The sequence below is a fragment of the Ammospiza nelsoni genome, chromosome 7, assembly GCF_027579445.1.
Source record: "Ammospiza nelsoni isolate bAmmNel1 chromosome 7, bAmmNel1.pri, whole genome shotgun sequence".
NCBI classification, from domain to species: Eukaryota; Metazoa; Chordata; class Aves; order Passeriformes; family Passerellidae; genus Ammospiza; species Ammospiza nelsoni.
In genome coordinates, this window is record NC_080639.1 from 12,855,990 (window position 1) to 12,881,855 (window position 25,866).

General features: G+C 39.2%; 1 protein-coding gene across 1 annotated transcript in view; it reads right to left on the minus strand.

Moving 5' to 3' along the window:
• SATB2 (SATB homeobox 2) overlaps positions 1-25,866 on the minus strand; it is a 127,809-nt gene that overhangs the window by 72,500 nt on the left and 29,443 nt on the right. The window contains exon 3 of the mRNA XM_059476436.1: positions 165-291. Within this exon, the coding sequence (XP_059332419.1) occupies positions 165-291 (127 nt within the window). The remainder of the gene's footprint in view (positions 1-164; positions 292-25,866) is intronic.

Here is a 25,866-nt window from a genome sequence, read left to right on the forward strand (position 1 = left end):
GCACCAAAAAGCTGCCAGGTGACCCACCCTTCTCTCCATTTTCTTTTCATTTCATCAAAAGCCCAGAAATTAATGAAGACAGGATGTGCTAATCTCTGTAGTAATGCTGTAACCAACAGAGCAGCTCAGAGAATAGGGAAGGACAGATGTTCAGAAACACCCACCTTTGTAATTGGATTTTCAATGTCACAACATGATAGACATCTTGTAGCATGTCGGCTACTGTCGCATCTGGTGCATCAGTCACATAACTGAGAGGGAGGGGATTCCACCTCCCAAGCTTGATTATTCCTGAAAAGAAAACAAAAAATATATACTTTATATTTTATCAGCCATTTATTAAACCCTTCAGCAAGGCTGACTGCTCCTGCAATCCAAGATCTGCCTTGAGGTTTATTGCAGTCTTGCCCAGAAAGACATGTTCTGCTCACTCCTGAGGAACAGTGGGGAAGAGCAGGAATAGATTCAAAATCTTAAGCAGGCATGTTCCTGACTCCTAAATTACTGCAAGGAAACACAGGAGACTTCCTTCACATCCTTCATCATAGCTCTAAAGCCTAGTTCTTTAAGTTAGAATAAGTACTTTCTAGTCCTGATTTTGCAGTCTACAAAAACTCTTCAGTAAATAAATGCATTACTTTTGACTTGAACAGGAAAATTCCTTTGCGTGGGCCTCCAGCACTGTTACAATCTAAGCATGGTATGATTCCCAGTGTGGATGGAAACCCACCAAGCAGGAAGAATTCACTCCCAGATACAAGTTGCACTATGCAGAAAGTTGATTTTCTTTGTGGGGAAAAAAAAACCAACCAAACAACTGCAAGCTGCTGACCACAGATCCAAAATAGCTTTTTGGAGGCGGGGAGAATGCTGTATGTTCTATTTCTACTTCTGTTCATTCTTTAATAGGATCATCACCTCTTCTGGATGAGCTTGTCACAAAGACTGTAAACTTGCATGGTAAACCATTTGGTGCAGAGGTATTATTTCTGTTTAGACAATTACAGAGGGCCCACCCACACCAAAAACAATGACTAATCCCGGGAATGACTTCCAGGAAGACACCAAACAAAGAAAGCCACAGTGCCATCTTACATGACAGCAAAGCAGTTCAGTCTTGTTCTGCACTATTGCCCCTACTGCTTTTATTCCCTCCTTCACTGTGCTTCTATTGCCCCACTGTTCAGCTCACTTAACTCTCCTCATCTCAGCCCTACAAGACACCATTCTCCCATTCAAACTGATGCCTTCTGAGGTTTCTTTATATACTGTGTGATCTTTGAAAAGACATCCAGGAACTCCACTGTCAGAAAAAAATTAATACACTAATACATGAGGAGACTACTTCTTCTGAGATAACAGGCACGCCAAGAACTCCTCCTGGGTATCTGGAAGGATGCTGTGGTGCCAAGAAACTTCAACCGTCTCCTCATCACTTTCTACTCCCAGTTCTTCACCAGCTCTGGAACTAACTGAACTGCAGTAAATGACAAAAACCTTTTATCCTGATCTCCCAGAAATGATCCTAAGGTAACACCACACTGAAACAGTGAAACAAAGCTTCTCACAGAGAATAACAGAATACAAGGAGCCCATGAAGTACCTACTATAGAGTATTTTTCCCCATTCCCACACAGATTGAAGAGGAAATAATTTTAGTACTCCTTCTCTGTAGCACTTAAATCTTTGCATTTACCACTGACATGCTTTGCAAGGCATTCTGTCACCACGCACTGAAAGAAGCTGGAAGTGACCTAGTTCATCCTCAGTGGCACAAAGTTTCACTGTAACATACTGGTACAGACAGGCTAATACTTCAAGAGCAGATTAAGAAGCTTTTGGCAAAGAGATATAGTGTCCAAATGAAACAAAAAGTTACTAAGTGTTGCTTGATATCCAATGCTTGAAAATGGGACATAAACAGAACAAAAACATTTCAATGATGCACTGTTTCAGTATTAAGATTTAACAATCTGGTGCTGAATATGCTGCAGTATAAATAGTGCCTGGACTCAGATCCAGTAGAGTAACACACAGCACTCATTCACAGCGCCGTATGTCTCCAGTGCTGGCTCCTTGAGTCATATTCCACTTGCCAAGAAAAGCTGTTTTTCTTAAGGGGATAGTTTACTTAATGTTATCTCTGGTGACAACAAGAAATGCATATAGTACAGCATATATTAGTCATTAAATGAGCATCAAGGGTCCACTGCGTAAAATATACGCTGGAAAAACACCGTTTAGCTGCTGACTTCCTTTACCTCCTCCTGCTATATAATAATTTAAAGCAAAATCACCTAAAAATCCAGAAATCTATACCAGCTTCACAGAACACTTGGCTTCCTACGTTTAACCCCGCCAAGTTTTCATGTAATTGAAAAAATAAGCATCATATGTGCCCCATAAGTCACATCTAAATTGGTAATATTTTACAAGAGGCTTTATTTTTCATTCAATTAAGGAAAGCACTCAGAGAGCACACCATCTGCAACTGCTTGGGCCTGGCAATGCTGGCAAAGGACAAAGAGATGGTCGGGAAGCACTGAAGTCACCAAAGGTGTACCCAGACTAAAAGGGTTTAAAGAAAAAAAAAAAAACAGTGCAGCTAGAGTGCACCATGGGAAATACTATGCAAATTGTTTTACAGGAATGTCTGCTACTACTGGAAGTTAGGGAGATTTTTTATTTTTTTTTAATCCTCCTCTACAACTGGAGAGGAAATTGTTTTGGCTGGATTTAAACAAACACAGGTGTTACCATAATGCTCAGTGCCTCTGCACGTTAACACCTGCTGAGAGTCCTTTACTCTGTGTTACAGCACTGCTGATGCACGCTATTTTTTCAGCCGGTGTGATATGACGTGTGAAATATTTTTTTCCAGAGCACATTAAGCTGGTCCAAACCATAGCCAGAAGCCATGGTTTCCATTCAGCTCCTCAGCAGACTTCACAGGTGCTTATTTCATGGCACCAACACTGTACTTAAGGCAACTCTTGGGCTATGTTTGGGAAGGTGATGCCAGCTTGTTGGGCAAATGTGTTCTCGGCATACTAAGACATCGCTGAATGACTACTCAGTAAAAACTGAGCAGGCCTAAATTTTCCCCCTAAAAAGGTCCCTTCTTATCCAGACTGGATATTTCTAGCCTAACAGCAATCCCAAGATGAAAACAGCCTGGCAGCAAGGGGTCACTTCCACATACACATTTTTTTATTGTTCCTCTCATTGACTTTAAATAGTACAGCTCAGGCCTTTAAAGAAATCACTTTAACTGGCCTGGCTAAGCTTTTATCCTACCACAACCGACACTTGGGACAGGAGACAGGAATGAAGAAAGGTCACTGTGTTATTAATGAACATACTACTTCTCTGGGAGTATCACTTCTCTGTCAGCTCCAGACCTTCTCAAAATTATGTGTGAATAACGCACAGCAGATCAGAAAGCTCAGGAAATACAAAAATACGTCTTCCTTGAGTCCCAAAACTCTTCTGTTAACAAATCTGGCTCTCTTTCCTGTATCTGTTGGGTCTTTTCTCCTGTGAAAGTTTTTTGAAGGGAGAGCTAATAGATTTCAATGCTTGCACAGACTGAAGAAATGGCCATACACTAGAACAGCTCTCACCTCACCAAGAAATGACTGAATGCAGCCCAGGCCAGTTAGGCAATTAAAGACAATAAAGGCATCAGTTTTCTCAAAAGATTTTTTTTCAAAACTTATGTTAGAAGAGATTCTCTATCCACACTGGTTGTTGGTTCTTGAATTCCATGTACTTCTACAATCAGGTCTTTTATTAACTTTAAGCCTCAGCTTCATCAAAATGCAGACAGGGGAAAAAGACAGAGTAGCTTTGTGTAAAATGGGTGTAACTCCCTTTACCCACAAGAATGGCAGAACACACCAGTGGCAAACTTCTGTGAGCTCAAGTGTGAAGTTTGTACATAACAACCACTGAATTCACTGCTGTCCCTCCCCTCAGGCCAATGATGTGCCACCCTGCCAGCATGTTTCCAATTGAGTTTCATCCAAAAAGCAGCTCCTTTGGAGAAGAAAGTGATAACTACACAAGTGAGAGCAGAACTCTACACTGAACAGAAGCCTTGCCCTGCTACATCACAGCTGACCCATTCTATATCCAGCAGAATCCATCACAGGATCATCATGAGCTTTATTTTATCACCTGAAAAGATGATGCACCTAAAGCACTGGGAGTATTCCTAGGACATCACCCTACTGAACTTTGAAATGAATGGATGCAAGGCTGGGGCTAAAGCAGACTTCCAGAATAACCACTTTGATCAGGACTACAAAATGACTAAAAGCAGAAAGCTGCTTTCTAGACAAACACAGCTAAGCTGGCAAACCCTTTCCATTATTATGTAGTTCACGTGAAAATTTCAAGTGCCATGAAAATTATTTATCTATATAGGCTAGAAACCTCATTTGTCATTGCAAATGGAATGGCAGCCACACAGCACACTCATTCTAAGAATGCCACATCTGGGCTTTCAAACATACATATCACAGTCTAGCTATGACTATGGAATAGGTCAAAATGGAAGGAAGACCAGGTCCTGCATCTCCCACTCACAGGCACAGGTAACTTTTGATCTGGATAACCCCATAACAATTACTGGAGCACCTCAGGTACCTTCCAATACATCACTGCTGTAAGATTAAACTCTTCAAATGGGGCATTTTCCAAATTCCTTTTTGTGGCTAAACAGAGCAAACAGTACCAGAGCATACCCTGTCACTGGCACCCTTCAAGCCATCCCCTGCTCCCACCATGGCTATACTCTTGATTTCAAATTATGAGCACACCTGAATTACATCTTAAATGGATACTTGTAGTATTAATGCAAATGCATATGCAGCATTAATGTAATTTTTTTAAAAATGCTAATCTGCCATGGTTAAAAGTTAGTCAAGTGTCCTAGAATTTGTTTCCTTGCATCTCAGGGATCCCAGGACCACAACCCAGAGTTGTGAACTGCAAACACAAGGCTGGTAAAAGAACACAACCACCATTTGCAGCTGCCTTGTGAATTCAATCAAGTAGTTTTGATCAAACATCGTCCTTTTTAACAGCAGCTCTTATCAAAACAACAGACACTCAGGAGAAATTGCAGGTTAGCATTAACACCCAAGCACTTCTGATTTCTTTTACAGCTCCAAATGAAAGACCTCAAAGAGATACCAAATAAAAGCCTCACTTCTGGGACCACCAAGCCATTTCTTTATCAGCCACTATTGCAGAACTTCCTTCCAAAATGGGCAGCCTCCTGTGATAGTGACTGCATCTGTTTATGCCCTTCAAAGGAATCTTATCCCTACGCTTTAGCATGAAACTTTTTGTTGAACTGTGTTTACTTACAGAAATTGAAAACTGCCTGTCCCATGTAATAACTACAAAGAATTATTTATTCATAAACCAGTTGCAGAAAATCACTACCCTACAGTAGATAACAATTCAACCTGTGTTTCTTACCTCTACACTGGCTGTAGTATATCATCACACTGTAACAACATAAAGCCATCATTTGTAGTTATTACTATTAATCCAGCAAAGTGAACAACTTTTCAAGCAGAAAGGATGAAAAACCAACAGGAAAAATTACCAGAAGATAAACTGATTATATTAATTTTTGTATTATATTATTGAGCCATCTTTTCTAGCTTTTTGGAAAATCTAAGAAAATGCAATACTTTGCCCATTGTTATAAGGGTACCAATATAATTCTATTGAATTTCAATCAATGACACATTGGGGTAATAGATGGAAAACAGTCAGCAGAATAGTCTCCCATACTTCTAAAGAGGGTCCCAACGCACTTTAAAAATATTAATTAACTGAACTTTGCAACATCCCAACATGTGAGGTAGACTGTATCCTGCCAATTGACATATCGGCGATGTAGTGATTGAAAGCACATAATGAACATAATCCCATGCTTATGCCAATACAAAAGAATCCCCCTCCTTCCTCATTTCAGCCCTTAATAAATAATTCAGTGAGAGAACAGGAATAAACCATGTGATTACACTGTGATGTACACATCCACAAATCAACAGGAACACCCACAACCCCCGAATGACGGATGCTCCACCCCAGCTCATGAGACTTGTGCAACTTCAGGGCTCTGCAAAGGGGTGACCTTCCCCCAAGGGGAAAACACAGCCAAGCCACACAAAGCTCTGCAAGCACAAAGCCCCCTGAACTGCTGCAAGTCTTTGCTCTCGCTGTTAAAAAATGCTCTCATAAACTCTGCCTACCAGTGATGGTTTAGAGCACAAAACAACACATCTATGAGCCTTTCAATTTAAACACTTTCTGGCTTTCACATCTCTATCAGTACACAGAATTTAATATAGACTATGCAATTACATTATTACATATGATATTTATATGATTATATATTAAAAGTTTTATGGAATTATGGGTGTAACCATCAATAGAAAGACTGTTAGTGTTACAAGATTTCATGCCAAACTTGAGTACATTCATAGATGAAAATAATTTTGATACATGAAGCTTGGTTTTGCGTTTTTAATTTTCTGAATGCTAGCACTGCCCCTTCCTTTCCTCCAGCATGACTGTATTGAAGTATTTGACTTAAATAACGTACACTAAACAGTTTAATGGCTTGTAATGCCACATATCAGGTTTACATTTTACAGTAAAAAGATTGTGCCTCATGTAATAGATGCTGCTTCACATTTGGGAAACATTATGTGAGGATCCTGACTTTTATTAGATTAATTTAATATAGGCACTAAGTTACTAGACTAAATTAATAAAGATCTTCTTAAAAAAAGAAAAAATGAGGTGGGGGGAGAGAGAGTGAACAGAATGAACCCACAAATTAAATAAAATTTTCTGGAGCTTGTTATTTTGGAAGTCTTTATTTAATTTTCCAACCTCTATTCAGTATGAAAAAACAGTCAATAATTGGTAAGGAAAGAGGAAAAAAAATTGATGTTATTTACTTCAGGGGATTATTTTTAAAACTGTTACATGATAGAACAGGAATACCACAAATAAATAGAAGGGCAAGGAAGCACAGGAAGAACTATTAAAAAAAACCAAGACAACGGGGCATTCACTTAAGTTTCCAGAGTGGATTCAATGATCCTTGTGAGTCTCTTCCAACTCAGAATGTTCTGTGATTCTGAAGTATTTTTTACATTTCCCGTATTACTTATAAAACTACCACCTCCACTGAGGAAAACCACATTCAGTCCTGCATAATATCTGTCTTTTGTCATTTCTTGCCTAAGTGTGCATTTGCCTTGGACAGCAAGAAAATGCATAAAGAGAGAGAAGCCCACTTCTCTCATCTGAGACAGAGAATCACTCCTCTAAGTATCACTTCCAGGGCAGAATACAAAGTCTTTCAAATCATGACAACTCATGACAGAAAGGCTACTGCATCCAGGTGTCTTTCATAACCCTGCCAGCCTGGAATTCAGTTTCACCCTCCACCAGGCTGCCCTTCCTGAGAGGCACCTTCACACCAGGGCAGTCTCAGAGGTAATACTCAGTAGACCCAATGCCCACAGGATTGTGGCACCCGCTGCATGTCACTAACATGATCCTCACATAATGCCCAGAGCAGGGCACCCCACCCAGTTCTGCATGAAATTACTGCCTTTTGGGCAATCTGTGTATGGTAAAACCGTTCCCAGCTTAGACCTGGGACACCAGGAGCACAGGCTGTGCCTCCTCCCAGGGAGCAGTGCCTGCTGAACACTCTGGAAATCCAGAGTGTCACAACTCAGCTTATTCCTTGCTCAAAGAGCCTTTTTAGCTGCTGCCATGAGTAGAGGTTGGCTTTGCCATCTTAAATCATAGCTGTTCCTCTTGCTTTGGACATCAGCTGTCTCTCCTTGAGTCTCAGGAAAAATGCGCTGCTAATCTGCCATCCCAGCATAGCACCAGGACTTGTCTCTAATTCAGGGCCTCCCGGAGAGCCAACATAAGCAGATACAGCTAGTGGGGACCTGCAGTGGGCTTCCAGCTCAGCCTTACAGACTGAGAACTGGGGCTTTAGTGCCGTTGCCTCAGTTGCTAAGAAACATGAATGCAAGTGTACTCAACAGGTGGTGCTTTTCTCCACTGCACATGTTCCTGAATGGCCATAAACAATGCTGGGATCATCTCACCACAAATTTGGACCAGGTGACCATACTGGCCAGCCACCTCACCACCTATAAAGGGCTGCACATGAGTGAAAGGACCAGAGCTTTACACAAACATTTGCTGTCCAGCCTTTTTTGTCAGCTTTCTGCCAGCCCATTGCCACCAAGACAATCTGCCTCGCGACACGTTCAGCAAAAACAGGGTATCTGGGCAGACAGCCTTTGGTCCCTACCTCCCTGAAGCCTTTCTTGAATTTTATATATTTCCCAATGGAGAAGAGGAGAGGTAGAAGACATTCTCCCTCTTTGGGGAAAACCCTGTATCTGTTTTTTTTAAAGATGCCAATGCCCCAAACCTCCTCAAATTCACTCAGCTTCAATGCTTGCCTATAAGCTTCACAAGGAAAATCAGTCTACTGAGCAGAGGAAACAGCACAATAACATGGCATTGCAGCTGAATACATAAAACACCTTTTAAAGGTTATAAAAGAGCATTGCTAACAGGACATTGTAGAGGATAATAAGCTTAGAATTAAGCCTACAGACATTATCTGGCCTTGTATGAATCTGAATATCCTGCCCACTCACAGCAACAGCTACAGAGAGCACAGAAAGTCTGGCTCAGACTGCAAACCTACAGTAGCCAGCTATCTTTGTGTTGAGTCAACTACCAGTAGATTTGAAAATTCATGGGTCTCAAGTCCAAAGAAAAATAAGGGCATACAGCATGCTGTGCTGCACAAACAAACCCCTAAACTAATGCAGTTTCATATTCTGGCCTATGTAGTTTAACAGCTTAATCTCTTTAGTCTAAGATTTGTGTCTTGGGGTTTTCCTTACTCTGTATAAAGACTAGCAGAATGTTTTTTCACTAAATTACTACTTTTGGTTTGCCTTCTGTCTTTTCTTTTCTCCCACCAGACATTCAGTTCTTGACTTCCATGAGAAAAAAACAACATGAACAACTGAAAAACTAGTAGGGCAGCATCTAACTATCAGGACAGAAAAGCAAGTATTGCTGAGGAAATAGAGGGATTGAGGACTTTACTGATAATCTCAAATGACTGCTTCCACTAATTCAACATGAATGCAGTAAGTGAAGGCACAGTTGCTGTAATTTTTGCCATTCAACTCTGAAGCCCTCTGCTCTTTGTAGCTGCCTTACTGTAAGAGTATAGCCAGATCCATACAGGATCAAAAAATATCCACAAGCTTAATCCCAGTGTCTCTAATGACATTCAGTTAAGAACTAATTCCACCACGAAGCAGTTAACAAGGGAGGTAGTAACACTTCTATTTTAGCATTTTTATAAGAAAAAATTTTATGGAAGCAGAAGTATCCATGAAAATCTGCATGCACATGTATATTTAAGAACAGGCACTGTTTGTTGATACTCAGGCTCAGGTCTCACTCATTGCACAAACACATTAGAAGGTAAGGGACTAAAACTGTCCCTTGCCTTACAAACTGATCAGCTAGAGAGAGACAGAAAATAGTATCTTTAAGGTTATAATATTTCTTTTCAAAATACATTTTAATAACCCTAGTTCTTAGTTTGCACAGCATTGCAAATTTAGATGAATTTGATTACATTAAAGAAGAAATTTTCCTTTACTGATACTTATTTCAGTTGATAATCTGATCTCAAGTTCCCCATCTCTTTCTTTTATTCCCAGGAAGACCAAAAAATTCTGTATTTCTGACAAGTCTAAATAAAGCTCTGCTGGTTACTGAACTATGTTATATTTCCTATCAACAGAAAACAAAAGCGGAAAAAAAAGACTAGTTCACCGCTAGAGGAGATGACTCAGAGCAAGCAGGAACTGTTACCAGACTCAGAAAAAACAGTTTTCCCTTGTACCGTTGATGAGCCCACATTAATGCTGAAATGAACCTAGATTTGTTTTCTTAGCCCACATCTTCCTAGAACTGAACCTATTTTCTTACAAAGCCACCAGAACCTTTTTGGATTCTGTTAGCATTTTAACTTCACATTAGTCATTTTGTGAAGAAGAGACCAAAAAATAGAAAGACAAAAATAGCTATTTTTTAATTTAAATTATAAATTTCTGTGCACATGGTAAAGACTGGAAAGAGTTATTAACATTTTGGAACTGGAAGTTTGCTGCACACACAATCATGCTCAGAAGCATTTCCAGTTCCCCACTTCTTTAGCAGCAGCTAAGATTGTCACATAATCACCACATATAGAAATTGTGGACCTGCTATGTAGAAAAGTATCTCTATCCCAGCCAAAACCAGCGTGAGGATTTCATGGACAGACTCTCCAAGCCTCAAGCACTGGTGGCACTGTGAACACCCTTGTGAGGTGGTGTAGAGTTCTAGTACCTCCTCTCACCAGTTCTTTCTCTTTCCTAAACTCCATCTCATGTTCAAATAAAAGAGATAAAAAATGCTGCAGGGTGATATTTCAAGAGAAAAGGGAGGAAAGACTGTCATTTCTAATCATCTCCCAAAGCCCCAGGTGTCTCAGGCCCACGTATGCACAGCTTCTATGTGCAAAAGCAGAAAAGGAATCTAGAAGCCCATTCCCACTTTGGGGGAATATAATTAAAGAAAGATAGAGTGGGATGATGCCTTATTCAGAACATGGCATCAGCACCAGAAAATCCCTGGAATCTACCAGAGATACCATTTCACCATAAGGCACAGCCTATACTGCTGCCAGCAATCTTCTCTGTACCACAAATACAGAGTATCTGACTACGGATTTCAACTAATAGTATCATGCCATAGGAGAAAACAAGATATAAATACCTACTTCACAAAGTCTTATGTAGGAAGATGAAGACTCTGCATACATCTTCTCAAAGAACAGGCTGAATAGCCCTCATATATTCCAGATATATTCTCTTTTCCTTACTGGCACAGGGAACCAGGGCAGACCTCAGCACTGAGGGAGCATTACTGGCCCAACACACCAAGGCAGCTTTGGGAAGTCTATCATTTTCACAATCTGATTGATTTCAAAGGTCACCCTGGAGGAAAAGCCTCAATCTGGTTCCTGCCGACACAGCCGTTTCCCACAGCCAGGATCTATTCTCTGCTCTTGGCACTCACTCAGGTGGTGGGACGTGGGTTGCACTGTGGGTATCTGCATCTTAATGAAAGTCTATTTCACTCCCCCAAAGCCTATTGTTCATTTGGAAGCATGGAGTGTTACTGGTTGTTTCATATTGGAGGTCTTAAGACAGGTATGCACACCAAAGAAATAAATACTTTCTGAGTAAAGAAAAACTTTGGAACTATAGAATTATCCTAAAAATCTGAGCTGCCTAAAATACTATAGTAATTGACACTTAAGACTATTTGTACGTCTTTCTAATCAGCAAAAAAATACCCTCTTTTCTTCATTTGACATCTGAGTTCATGATGGATGAAAATCTAATCAGGGGGGCCTATCAGCACTAAAACAGCTCTCATTTTCTCATGATGACCCTGGTTTACAGTTTATCACAGATTAACTCATTTGAAAAGCTCATGCAGTAAAGGTCCCAATCAGTGTGACCAGTCATCACTGTAGTGTGAATGGAAAAGATCACAGTCTGACCATTAAAACTGCAATCTAGAGAGTAAAATTAAATATTAAACAAAATTGATAAATTAGAGATGAATCTATAGGATTTTGTGAGAAATGGCTTAGTCTAGGTAAACTGCTCTAGACTAAACATGTTGGACTGATGAAATTCAAGAGGTTGTCCAGTCAAGCCATACTGAAAATTAAGGTCCACCCAATCTTCATAATCAGGAATAATTTTATTGCTGGAGGCTCAAATTGTTACCTCCTTTACCTCCTTTTCAAGTGAAATGTTTTTTGTCACATGTTCAAAGAAGTGAACTCAAGGTACAGAAGCCCCTCATCTGGGGATGTCTAAAGAACACTCTTCATTTAGAAAAAGTAAGGTAAGAGTTTGAAATCTAAATACACTGTGTTAAGACTAAGCTTAAAAGCTCTTTACAAATGAAATGGGGGCATTTAGGGACTTAAGCCAGCATCTATCCAGGTATGCAGTGTACAAAAAGCTTCATATTCCATTAACTGTGGTGAGTACCTCCATACGCCCTACATAAACAAAAGGAATGTCATACCCAAAGTGCCTTTTGAGTAATTTTTATCTTGAAAGAAAATATTAGCCAATGTAACTAAGTATCACAACTAAAACTTTTGAGCAATCTTAGTAGAACCACAATATCATACTATTATGACTGAGGGGTTTTCTGCCAGTAGAGGAAAAGGAATTTGCTGTGTCTCACAAAAGACAGGAAGGCTTGACAGGTTGATGGGCAAGAACAATACACACTCTCCCTCAGCCTTAGTGAGACAGCAGAACTCCCCACCAGCAACTGCCCCATGCCAGAAAATGGTCTCAACCTTGTTAACAGCCCTTTAGGCCCTTCTTGGGTACAAAGAAAACAATTTAAATTTTGAGCTTGAAAATCAATGAATAGGTTTTCTTTCTTGCTAAAGCAGACCTCAGATTTGTCATAGTGAATAAGATGAAACAACCCTGTCTGAGAATCCCTCATGGCAAGCAGCTCTGCTGGTCAGTGCCTGCTCACCCATCCACCCAGGGCCACATCACCGTCACCTTCCTCTTCCCACCCACGCCTCGCTGCTCCCGTCTCTGAACTACAGCCAGCACCTCCCAGCTCTACAGGAATAAATCTCTAGACCACAAACCCCAATATCCCTTCCTCCTACCCCCAAGGACACAAGTTACACTCTGTTTGGCTTGAGTCATGACTTTTCTTCCCATCTGCTTCCCATGCCTTTTACTCAAATTTATAAACAGAGGAAGAGAGCACTAGAGGTGCCATAAGAAGATCAGCCAGGGATGCCTGCTCCACAAGAGCCATGTCCAAGGGTGCCTGCTCAGCCCATCCAGAGTGGGGCAGCCCAGAAAACACCAAGGTGCAGTTCCCAGGGCAGGGAAAGCTGCAGTGGCAGATGAGGAAGGAGCAGGGCAGGCAGGCATGGTGATGGCTGCCAGTCAATTCACACCTCGGCATTAGCCCCCTTCACTGCGCACATATGGGCTGCACAGCCAACGGGCCAGCTGCACACACCCCTCCCTCACTGCAGCCAAGGACAGGAAAACATCCCATTTTTCCACTAAAATGACCCACCTTACTGCCACAACAACTCATTTTTTATATATTCTCTTTGGATCTGCTGTCATGTATGCATTATTATCAGATATTCAATGGAATAATATTTCCAAATAGCAGGTGTGATATATTTTAAGTGAATGCAAATATCATAGCCACAGTAAAGGGAGAGAACACAGCAGCCACTTCAAATCCTGCTTCCTTACTGATTTTCACAGTAGAAGTATTTTTAGGGAGATGATACAATATAACACAAAGTGAATCAACATTAAAAGGAAAAAAAACAACAACTTACTTCAGGAACTAACACTTTTCCCCCTTCCTGCACATAAAGATACGTGTTGTTGTGTTAACTCTGGACACTACAAATTTGATATGTGTGTTGTAAAATTAGACACAAGTACACAGCCTGTTGTTATAACTCAGAAATAAAGCACATAAGAAGTAAAAAAAAAAAAAATATTGAAAAGCAAACAAGTTTTTTCAGCTGTTTCTCCAAGTAATGCCAGAAAATTCTTTGTATTTCATCTTGGGGTATGGACATTCTCTGACAATATTTATATAAGAAGCTTTCAAGCTATACAGAGTTGGTTAAGTCATTATTCCTATTGCACAAAATGATGTTCAATCCTATTTTTTGCCAAGCCACCACCAAAAGATGACATTATTTCAGAATATTCCCTGTATAATGCAGAGCAGCAGATTGTGAAAAGTAATAGATATCTTGCTTTGGTGGATAAAAATCAGGGGAGAAAAAGAGAGAGAATCAGTTCATAAGACCACAACTTGCGTAACTGGTTTGCTTAAATGAAAAACAAATCAACTGATCATTTCCTGGCAGATGAAGCATTACATTCAAACAGAATTTAAGAATTTTAATCTTTAATTATTTAGCCATATTCTTACTCTCTCTCACGCTATTCCCTTTTTACTTAAAAACTTGTTTTTAAGCAGATAAATTTTGAAGGTGGAACTCTGCCTCAAACTACAAAAAGTTTGAAAAGGAAAACACCAAAACCAAATCATCTCGAAACAACATATTTTTTAAACTTATGTCCGTGCCTCCTCTACTGTTTAACTTTCTCTCTTGGCAAAAATATTCTAAGAATTTTAAAAGACTACTAATATATTTGTTTAATCCCCCAATCCCAGCCCTCCAGAGACAGCTTTGAGGTGGATTTGTTAATAAATTGTTAATACTTTGTTAATAAGCAGTGGCACAGCCTTGGCGGGGGAGTTTCCCAGGTGAGAGCTGAGCCCTCATGGATCCAAGTTCATCACTCGCCACGTTGCTAATGAGACAAGTGCAGCCCAACACGAGGTTAATTGTCAGAAGCAATAATCTAAATTAAACTGGCCAACGTTCAAGTAAAAGGTACCATTTAAAATATCCTTTTCCAATGAAAGCAATCTCAAGAGTTTATTTGCCTACTCAATATAGAATTCCAGGTTTTAAAAAAACCCTTCTTCTTCCCCTCTAAGGAACCAAAGTAATTATTTTTAATACAGTGACATATGTTAGACAAAAGTATTAAGGAGGAGGCTTCATTCCACTCCAAGTCTCAATGGAATTTTCCCTTATGTGATCACACATCTGAGCTCAGATTTTACCCTAACCAATGAAGATTTTTTGTTAAACAATTGCTATTAGCTGATGAGAAATCTTCTCACAAATAATCCTGAAACATGGAAGATCTAGTGTGATGTTCCCAGCACTGAGAAATATAATTAAAACAACATGGGGAATTAAAAAAAAAAAGTGAGAGTTAACAAAAACATTTGAGAAACAGCTCAAGTCAAGTCCAAGCTCACTTGGTTTTGGCTGGGACTGCGGGCTCACAACAGCTTCAAGCTGCCAAAACAAATACAGCCACCCATTTGTTGCCGGTGCTTTCACCCAGGGAGGGACCTGCTCCTTTGCTTTCCCCTGCTAAAATAATGACATGTCTGCTAGGATTTAACTGGGGTCCATATCCCTGCCCACCTCTGACACAAGCATTGTTCTGTTAATTGTGAGAAGGAAAGGACTTAGTGCCACCTCGGACTGACATAATAGCCAATATCTTCCAGATAATTATTATGTGCTGTAATTAAAATAATGCACATCATTCAGGCAAAAAGTTTAAAAATACCTTGGGAGGAAGTAGCTGGGGATATAATTCCACACAGGGAATCTGTTTAATTGTGGTGCAACCGTAGAGGAAATATACAGCATTTAAGATAACTATTATTCATTTACAACGCAGACACAGTATAAAAACACATCTAATAAACATGTATATTGTGGTTGTAGCCACAACATTTTATGCATATTTTTACCAGTAAGGAATGACTGAAACACATATTAAAAAGTAGTTCTCAATTAACCATTTTTGTATTTTTTTAATTATTTAGTTGTCATTTTTAAGAAAAGTTGTTAAGTGGATACAAAACTCCTTTTCAAAGCACACAGCCACCTACAACTAATCTCTGCACTAGTGACCATTAGAATATCCAGGTTTTCAGAACTCCTTAATTTTATCCTTGAAAATGAGATCATTTTAAGGTAGGTAACACAGTGAAAAATCTCTCCATTGAATAACAACAAATGCAACAAGGAAGAAAAATGCCTCATAAAATACTAGGAAAGACAGTGGATTCAAGGAAGTAATATTAAAAAAAAAACTGGCTCAGCTTTTAATGAGTGCCTTTTAATGAGTTGCACAAGTGCCTTTCTTTTTCTAACACAAAGTTGAACTCTTGAATCACTACAGATGCCTTAGTCTAAGAGGTAGCTGGCAAACACAATGGCATGAAAAGCATCTTGCATTAGACACGGCCAGTTCCAGATTAAGATGCTGACATGAACTAGTTAGAAACATTTTTACATTCCTCTTTTTTTTAATTCCCATTTGGGAACCTGCTGGTCCCTCTTCCAAACTTATAAAATTCAATCCACAACACAGAAGCTTTGTCACATTCCATTCTTTGGATTCATTGGCCAGTCTACTGCCTACTCAGGAACCAAAGGGACCAAGGGGACCAGGCATTCCAAGGGGAATGTACAAAATGACACTCTCAGGGTAATAAAATGAACTCTGGAAGTTTGTCAGCAGCAGGTATTTACCTCTGTTAACCAGCAGAACCACCTACAGCAAGCTGTGCTAGTAGTACAGCTAAAGATGACGTTTTGAAGACAAATAGGCAGTGGCAAAACTTAGAAGATTCTAGAGTTCCTGAACTTTGATGTAGGTACTAATCCTAGGCTACTGCCAGTGCTCTTCCTGCCTGATTCTTAAGTGCACACAAGAGCAAACAGCAGATGGTCAATTCATAAGGCTGGCAATACTGGCATCATCAACGCAGAGCCACTGGCCTGTGCCCACATTCAGCCAAGCAGAGGCTGATTGACCAACTGAGATCAACAGAGCGAAGACCAGAGATGCTTGGAGAACACCTACAGAAAGGATTTCACTCACCAGGGCACCCTGAGTGAGGTTCCTCATGGTCCAAGGTAAGGCATCTACAAAAAACATTGTTCATTTCTTTTTCTATATAGTGGTTTGTTTCTTTCTCCTTTTCAATCTGAATCTCCTATGTCAGATGTAGGAAACAAGCATTTTCATCTTCATTTCTCCCCAAATACTATCAAGGGACAGTAACACAGACCCACTTAAAAATGTAAGGAAACACTTTAGTGAGTAACTCTTATAAGGAGACAAAACTGTTTTGTTTTCAGTATTTAAAGTGGAAAAAAAAAAAAGTCCAAGCAGCTTTTCTAATTACACTAAAAAGACACTAGGCAGCATCCATTTTATCAGTTCTGTTTCTGACATTTATTCTTCATCATTTCCTTGCTGATTTGAAGAAGGGCACAACTGCAGTAAGGTCAGACCTGTTAAGTACTCAGGACATGGGGGGCTGAATAAGACAAGCAACAAAAAAAGCCTTGGTTTTTTTCCTTTTTCTCTCAAATGAAGTAAATGTACCATAGAAGTCTCCTTCTTGCCTGACACTTTGCACCTCCAGCAGCCAAAGAGCAAAAGGCACATTAGACACTGTAGGACTTCTATCTGGAAGAAACACAACATTTCCTGTCCAAATCCAAACACAATGATCTCAAACCAGCAAACTATCCAGCAGCTGTGTAGGCCAGATTGGTGAGGTTAGAGTAAGCTGTTTCTGTCAGTTTAAAGCCCAAACTGCAAATGCTTAGTCTTCTTACAGATTTAACAACTCAATCACACTGGATGATGACCACCTTTGCAAGGCTAAGCTACTATTTATCATTAGTTAGAATAAAATAAAAGCACAAAGACAGATTTTGAAAACCTAGAGCACATTCAAAAAATTACACTCTGCTCCAAGACCTAACACAGTAATAGACTCTCACAGGAATAGCTATTTCGCTGGCAAGATAGTGCAATAGTGCAATTACTGCCATTTAATTAATTTATATTCTCAAAATCTGTCTTCTTAAAATTTCTGAGTATTTCACTTTAACATCAAGACAGGATTTTCTGCCCTGGTTTGCCATAGCAACCCTTGCAACAAATGGCAGTTGTCTATAAAAGGGGGGACTCTTTGAATATGCATGCATGGTTTAGTATGGTTTGTTTTAAAGCAGGTCAGAGCACAATGGACCTTTTCTACCATGTGGGATTGAACACCAACAAATCTCACTTCAAGGGCTGCCACGTTCCCTTGCAAAATGAAATGACACTGCTGCTAAGTCTGGATGTAATTACAGATATGAAAGGATGGCTATGAAAGTTGCTTGTATCTTCCTCTCCCTTCTCTACTCTAGATGTATTTGCCATACAGCTGTTAACATCCTGAACAAGTAACATGCAGCAGACTTAACATTTCCTTTCATTTTAAGTATTAGTATACAGTGGTGGCTATTAAAGCACATTTACCACTAAAGAATGAGACCTTTGTCTGTCTATTGCAAGCAGAGCTCTGCCCTGCCTGTCTGTGCAGCCCAGGGCAAAAGCTATACCAGGGAGCCTTGACCTCCAGCCCAACAAGGACACTCAGTAGGGCTAAGGGTAATCCCAACTCCTCTTTGCTCATTCAGCTTCTCAAGCTGTTTGAAGTAATCATTACCAACACAGATACATTTTGCGGTCATATTATAAAATGAATCATTGTTCAACAGTCCAAGATTGCTAAACTTGTTTTATGTGTGGTTTAGAGTAGAGTCACTGGTAGCTCAGGCCCCTCAGAGCTGTACTCCCCCAGCCCAGTCACAGCAGGGAAAGCACTCGTCTTTGGCGCTACCCCAAACATAGGATGGTGTAAGCAAGCAGCATTTGGCCTCCAGTGCTCCTTCTCACCAGTTCCTCACAAGATAGCCAAGATTTTTTCCAGCTGCTTCCATATGAAGAGCCTTCACCTCGAAGAATCTCTTTTCTACAGTTTTAACACAACAACTTCTGGGAATTAAAATATCTACCACTCTTTTTGAGGTACTCTGGTTATACCCTCCGAAACATTATTTCTCAGTACATGTTCCTACAGGCACAACTTCTGTTTTAGGAGAGCCTGTGGAATATTTGATGTTGGGATTTAGTAGGAGTGAATGAATGCTCCATTATTCACCCTGGTGGTACAGCAGTGGTTGCTCTGAAGTTTTACAATGCAGTGTATTGCTGTAATGACATCATATGACATCATAAATCTCCCACAATTTCTAAAGCTTCTGATGACTGTTTATCCATAAGCACCTTGTTAATAATTTTTTTTTTAGAAAAGAGTTAATCAAATAAAAATCTCTTGCATTTTTATATTATTTAGAAGTCTAAAGACAAGCACTAACCACCTTGGGCTTTAAAACTCTTTTACCTTAAGCTTCATAGAAAAGAAGGCACCATCTTGTTTTATAGATGCAATCAGACAAGGTACCCTGCTTTCCACCCTATGTAAAAACCTCACAAAATATATGAATCTGAATTTGAATTAATATTTCTAAAAAGTTCTCTGGAAACAAAAAGTTACTGTATTTCTCCTTGTTTCAACCAAAAATAGCCCAAATTAACAACTATTTCCCCCTTCTTTTAAAACCTTCCTACATACACATACATATTAGTCAAGTTAAAGACCAACTTCTTAGTCCTTGCCAGAACAGTGGATATCTACTATCCCTACCTTCAGTCAAACACAGACACACACGCACAACTAAAGCAACACTTTACCCTACTTTAAGGCTCTTAACCCCAAGTTTCAGGTGTCTCCCTACCCTCTGCAGCTTTCTCCTTCCTCCAGTCTTAAAGAAAGTACTTGAAACTAAGTAAAATCTTACATATATTAAGACACACATGGCTCCTTACTTTCAGTCTTGGAGTTCCCACACTTCTGGCCTCTGAGGACATAGGTTGTCTTCCTCCATGACTCTGAAGTGGTAAGAGCATTCCTACAGGCAATCCCTATTTTGTTATCCCAGTCTTAGTCACCATGTCTCAGATATTCACATAAGCAAGCAAAAACCCAAACTTTAATGATAGATTAGAAATAACAATCAAATTACTCCGAACATAATTAAACAGAAAGTATCCTGCAAAAGGATGGCTTTCATGGAAGGAAAAATGTTCTGTAGTAAAATGACTTTGGCCTATATCTCCTGTAGCTAAATAACTCACTCAAGAATAGCTGTATTGTGTTTGGCTTTCCATATTAGGATACAGATGAAAATTTACATGGATGGAACACCGCAAATAAGCTCTTCGTAAACAATCGAGTATAGGATCAGTAACCACTTACTTTATATATATAAAATTATGTCAACCTGGGCTGCCTATGATCCCAATCCACCTCACAACACATTATTTACTTCTTCATATAAAACAAGTTTGAAATACAACTGGAAACATAAATCACGTTTCAACCTCTGCCCTCCACTGCATCAGTGGAAACCAAAAACTCCACTGACTTCAGAAGCATTTGACTTTATTTACAGTTCTGTAACTCAAAACATGGCTTAATTTTCTGGTAAAGGATCCCTTATTGAAGCTACAGCATTAACAACTATGAACTAACAGCAATGTGTGAGCTGATTTTGGACCCTACATCACAGCATTGGATGCCTATTTAAGTTTTCTATTTCACTTAGTTTTCACGCCAAGTCAAAACTTTCTAGTTTAATTTTTGGTCTTATTACAATAGTAGCAGAACCCTGATTTCAGTTTCCACCATTTTGAGGAGTATTTTCTTCTGACATAGGCAGTTCATCTTCATGCTTATGTTTTAAGAGGCCAGGACATTATCTCTACTACTACCAGCTTTTTCACTCCGGTTCTTAACTCTTCCTACTAAGGATGCAAAGCTCCCAATGACATTGTCAGCCTGGACTCCTCTTGGCTGAAAAAGTCATGTTTGTGATGAGCAGTTCCTGCTTTGGCATTGCTGGACCTTTCCCATCTGCCCTCACAGTACATCTGTTGGAAAGCACTGCTTTTCCATAACTTTCCCTAAACTCTGTTAGCTCCCTAAGCCACCTCCAGTTTCTGTCAATCCCTGTGCTGTTCTCCCAGAACATCTGTAAGATGCTAAATGGTATGTATAGTTTTAGGGAAATATCTAATCTGCTATTTTTGAAAGTTCAAATTGCTTTGCTGCCAATAGTTAGAAATACGATAACAAGGTATTACTTAGTACTGAAATCCTCTTTTTTTCTGGGAAGAACTAGAAAATGTATGAACTGTCCTACAATACTCAGTGGTTTGCTGAGCATAACTATGGTCCAGCCACATGCCATAGTGTATATATAGCCTTACAAGTTTATAACATACTGAGGTTTCTGCTTAATTTAAATCTGCTACTGAATTCTAATATCCATTTCTCTTGTTTCCCCATCTCCACACATCCCCCACCAGCACTCAGTGCCAAAGGCTGAGAAATAACAAAAGGGCCACAGGAGGCCCCAGGCATGCTTGAAACCAACCAAGCCCCATGTAGGATCACACTGTCACATGCCTGCACGCCCGCAAAGAAATGTGCTTCAGAGAGCAAGACTGCATCCCAAAGTTACCAACCAGCTTCTTTTTGTTCCCAGCAAATTAAAATGCTTGGATTCTTTTCTCTTCCATGTTCTCATGCCAAAGACAGGAGCATGCTAACAAGCTTCTGATGGAATCCTCTAAGAATTTTTTTTTATCTTTACAAATTAAATTTTTACAGAGAAGATGAAGCTCCCCTCATCAAGAGCCCCAGAAGTATGGGAAACAAAATGTCAAGAATTAACAATGCCAAAGATTACACTCCCCCACGGGGTTAATTTTTTTTTTCCAAACAGAAATCTGTCCCACCCATCAGATGAGCTACTATAGTTCTATTAGCGTTCTGGCACCTCCTTCTGTACAAACATAGCCCTTTTGCTATAAAACATGTTATATAAAAGACTTAATCTATCAAGCACAGAAGTAAGGGGTGGTTTTTTTTGCTTCCAGACGTGAACTGATCAGTTCTCCTATAAAACAGTGTCTTCTTCCCCCCAAATACTACGTCATACAACTAGCTGGATGTAAAAAGACATTCAGTAGGTGTTTGAGATAGGGGAAACCAGGACCTCCAGGGAAACCAGCCTCCCTTTATACAGAGAAATTCCTACAACACAAGGCCTGACTCAATGGGCCCATGCTCCACGACAAAATTAGAACATATTCCATCTTTCTCCCTGTTAAGTGACAAACTGCACCTCCCAACTGTTCTGGGAAAATAACTGCAGGTTTTGTAAAAGATAAATGCTATGCCAATATAAGAAGTTATTTTGTCATAAACCAATTAAGTTTTGTATCTAAAAATATGTGGACAAGGGGCTGCCTATCTACTACAGGATACACCATGCCACGGTGACATTGCTGCAAATGCACACTGAGATACACATCCTGCCATACTGCACATACAAGGGCTTTAATAGTCCTAAATACAGTTCAATTAACAGCAGCTTGCATCCATATCCAGTTCCTGGATACGTGACCAGATAAAATCTAGAGAAAATGCTAAGCACTCAAAGGAAAACAAAGTACACGCTGTCTATTAATTGCACTGGAGTTAACACTGCCATCATGTAATCCTTGGTGAAAACATGACTTTTTTAATGTATTTTTTTAATTTCTTGTGAGCTATTAAAAGACATTCTATTTAAACAGCATTGCACAATTTCCAGACAACTGAATCTGTGAAAAAAGCCTTATGGCTTTGTGTCAGGTCTTGCCATATTATTATGGTGCAAAGGTTACATAAATTTATCTCCTTCTAATTCTGGATTTTTTTAAAATATGAAGACACTGGAGGCTTTTTTTTTTCCCCATCTGCAGCTAAGATTTCTCCATCTCCTTCACATTTACATGCAAAATGTGAGTTTGTGCACAAGAGACCCAGATAAAAAAAGATAAGGATTCAGGAGAAGCCTTGAAGACGTATGATGGCAATTTCGTTCTGTAGCAGCCCCTCCTTCCACAATGTATTGTGGAAGGGCACAATACATTGTGCCCTGGGGCATCACAGAGCCATGCCAGTGCTACAGCTGTACCTGCAACTTTGGACAGCAAGGAGAAGAGTGGGACAGAGATTTGCTCAGTGACCTGGTGCTGGTGCTTACTACACACCAAAAATCACACTGCTGTCCCTCACAAAGTCATGATATTGCTATTACACAGAGTGTAGAAAAACCTCTCTGTCTCTCTTCTTTTTTGCTTTCTCTCTCCCTACTTTCCTGTACGGATACACACTCGAAACTGTGTAGCATACGAAGTTCTTGCAAAATAAAGTTTTAATACAGAGCTACAGAAAGCTAAGGGGAAAAAAAATCTCATGTTTGTATGATTACAAAAGTGTTCCTTAACCTTGTTATTGAAACCACTTTGGATTATCAGGCGTAATTTTTTTTTTAAAGGGTAATCCACATTTCACCATAAATGCTGAATTTTTTGTCTCATACCACTCAAAAGAGACGACAGAAGCTCTCTAGCTAAATTTATTACATTTCTTTCCTACTCAACTTTATGAAGTGACATACTGCTCTTTTGTCCCCCTTCTAGAAAACTCACAAATCCATCAATATATCGGGATTTAGACAATTTGGCATTGATCTTTTAGTGTCTAGGAATAACAGCTTGACAGAAGCAGCTCTGTATTAGTAAACTTCATAACAAAAGTACTTCTGGATAAATAAATAAAAGAACATCTCTATTATGCAATTTCAAACTAATCCTTGTGATAAATTTATTAATTCAACCCTCCAAAGATCAGTGTAATATTAATTTGTTCCTTGCACTAAATAATTATTAGGGTTTAATCTAAGCTAGTTAAACAGATGTTCAGTAACATTCAAACAGCCTTGGCACCAACACTGACACAGGGCAGTACAAAATAGTAAATGTACTATAAAATATTTTAAACTTTCAATGCCAGAACACAATTCTATAAGAAGCTACCAAAGACAAATCTTTAATAAATACCAGTTTCTACTGAATTCTGCCATAATGTTAATATTCAGTTCTCAGATTACGATGTCACTTGGTACTGTCTGACACCCTGTTGTTTCCAAAAGACAACCTCCTGTGTTTTCAAGGCAGGAGGGCAGAGTTGCTCAGGATTCCACAAGTCCCCAGGAGGGAGGGACATCCTAACTGTGCAGCAGAATGGCAACCCCTCAGAATGGCAACCAATGGAGCCAGGACAGGACCTACATTTCCTTTTGCATCAGAAAAATGCCCCACATCCAGTAAACTGTTCTATACATCACGCCCAAGAGAAACCAGACATGAAATCCTTCACCTGTGTGCTCCAGTCTACACTGCAGTATCTCTGGAAATCATTTTACATGCAGCAAGTCACTTTCTTGCTGAGCTAAAGCACACTTTTGGAATCAACAGGTCTTTCCTCTGGGAACAAAAGAAAAGTTGTATGTTTGATCCAAGAAGCAGATCCCACTTTTATAAATGCACATAAAATGTATTTCCCTTGGAACAGATTTATCTCATTCTGCATAGGATTTTATTTTATGGGTGGGCCTGGGTTTTGTTGATTTGGGTTTCTTCATGGCAATTAGTTGAAAAACACCATAAGATGCATTGCTAGAATGACTGCTCAACAAATAGCACTTTGCATCTTATTGTAAAATATTCATACACTCAGCCCAAACAAATGTTGTCTGTAATAAAAATACTGCCATATATCTTCATTTGTACTAGAACAAATCCATTTTATTTGTTCATTCTGTGTTTTAGTGTCATAGGTCTCTTAGAAAAGATAATTTATAATTCCTTATGCAATTAGATATGAAATTAAGTTGTCTTACTCTGCAGAAGAATTTATAATGAAGAGACCAGGTTCAACCAGTTCCACAGAAAATATTTTGATAGCATCAAAAAAGAAAGCATAAAGATCTTTAGTGTTTTAACAAATTAACACATGCCTTTTGGGTAAATTACTGTACATGCTGTTAATCTTTTAATTAGGTTCTCAACTTCACATACACATTTATGGCAGGGAGGATTTTTAGTGATCAGAAATTGCAAATATATGGTGCTGCTCTGCTCTTTTAATAGATATATCAAAAAAAAAAAACAACCTCACCCCCTAAAAGAACCCTAGTAGGTGTAGTCTTTTATTTGAAAGCATCACAATAAAATATTAATAATACTCTATTAATAATCACTAACAAAATACCACTCTTCATTTCATTATTCAAACAAATACAGCTTTCATATTGAGAAAAGCAAGACTCGTTCTCCATAGTTATGCCACAGAAAAGGAAACTTTTATATTTGTAATGCATGTAGCTTTTAGACACATCATCAACGCTTAAAACTATGTAATTGATCTTATCTATATACATGGATATATAAATTCATGTATATAATCCATAAATAGTGATGTTTGAAGCACATTCTGTGGTAGCATTTCACGAAATGCCAATATTCTCATGCTGACTGCCACATAATACTGCCTAAGCATCTCTTTCCAGGATCTTGAAAAAATACAGTATTCTCTATAGCTCATTATTTGATAGAATTTTTTCTTCAAGCATTTGGTCCATCTCAGTTTCAACACAAGATAAACACATTTTTCCCCCACAGATTATTTCATAGATTCTATAGCTGGTACCGAAGAAAAACATACGTAGAAAGGCAGACAAATTGCCATCGGTTAACAATCCCTATGCCAAGGGACATTTTTAGCATGGTGTTGTCTCTGTAAAAGTAGGAATTATCTACCAGCTACACCACATAATGATTTTTGTTAGAAAAAGGAAAAAGGCCAAAATGTGGCTAAGCAGTGAATATATTATAAAAACAAAGTATGAAAGCAATTTAGCTGTGAATCCTGACTGGCACATGCATCCTCCTCCTAGCTTGTTTGAATCTAACTCTTTGTTGGTAACTTGGAAACAGCCAGGTGAAGACAAAGGTGCTATGCATACAAAACAGTATGGGAAGTAAAAACAGAATAAAATACAGACCTCAGATCCCAGGGCTATTCTAGCTTTCTTGACAGTTACTTCATTCTAGAAGAATTATTCTTCATTTGGAATAAGGTCGAAAGTAAAATTGCCCATAAATACACAGTGAAAAATGCCCCAACCTCATCTCATCCAACCTCATGCAATGC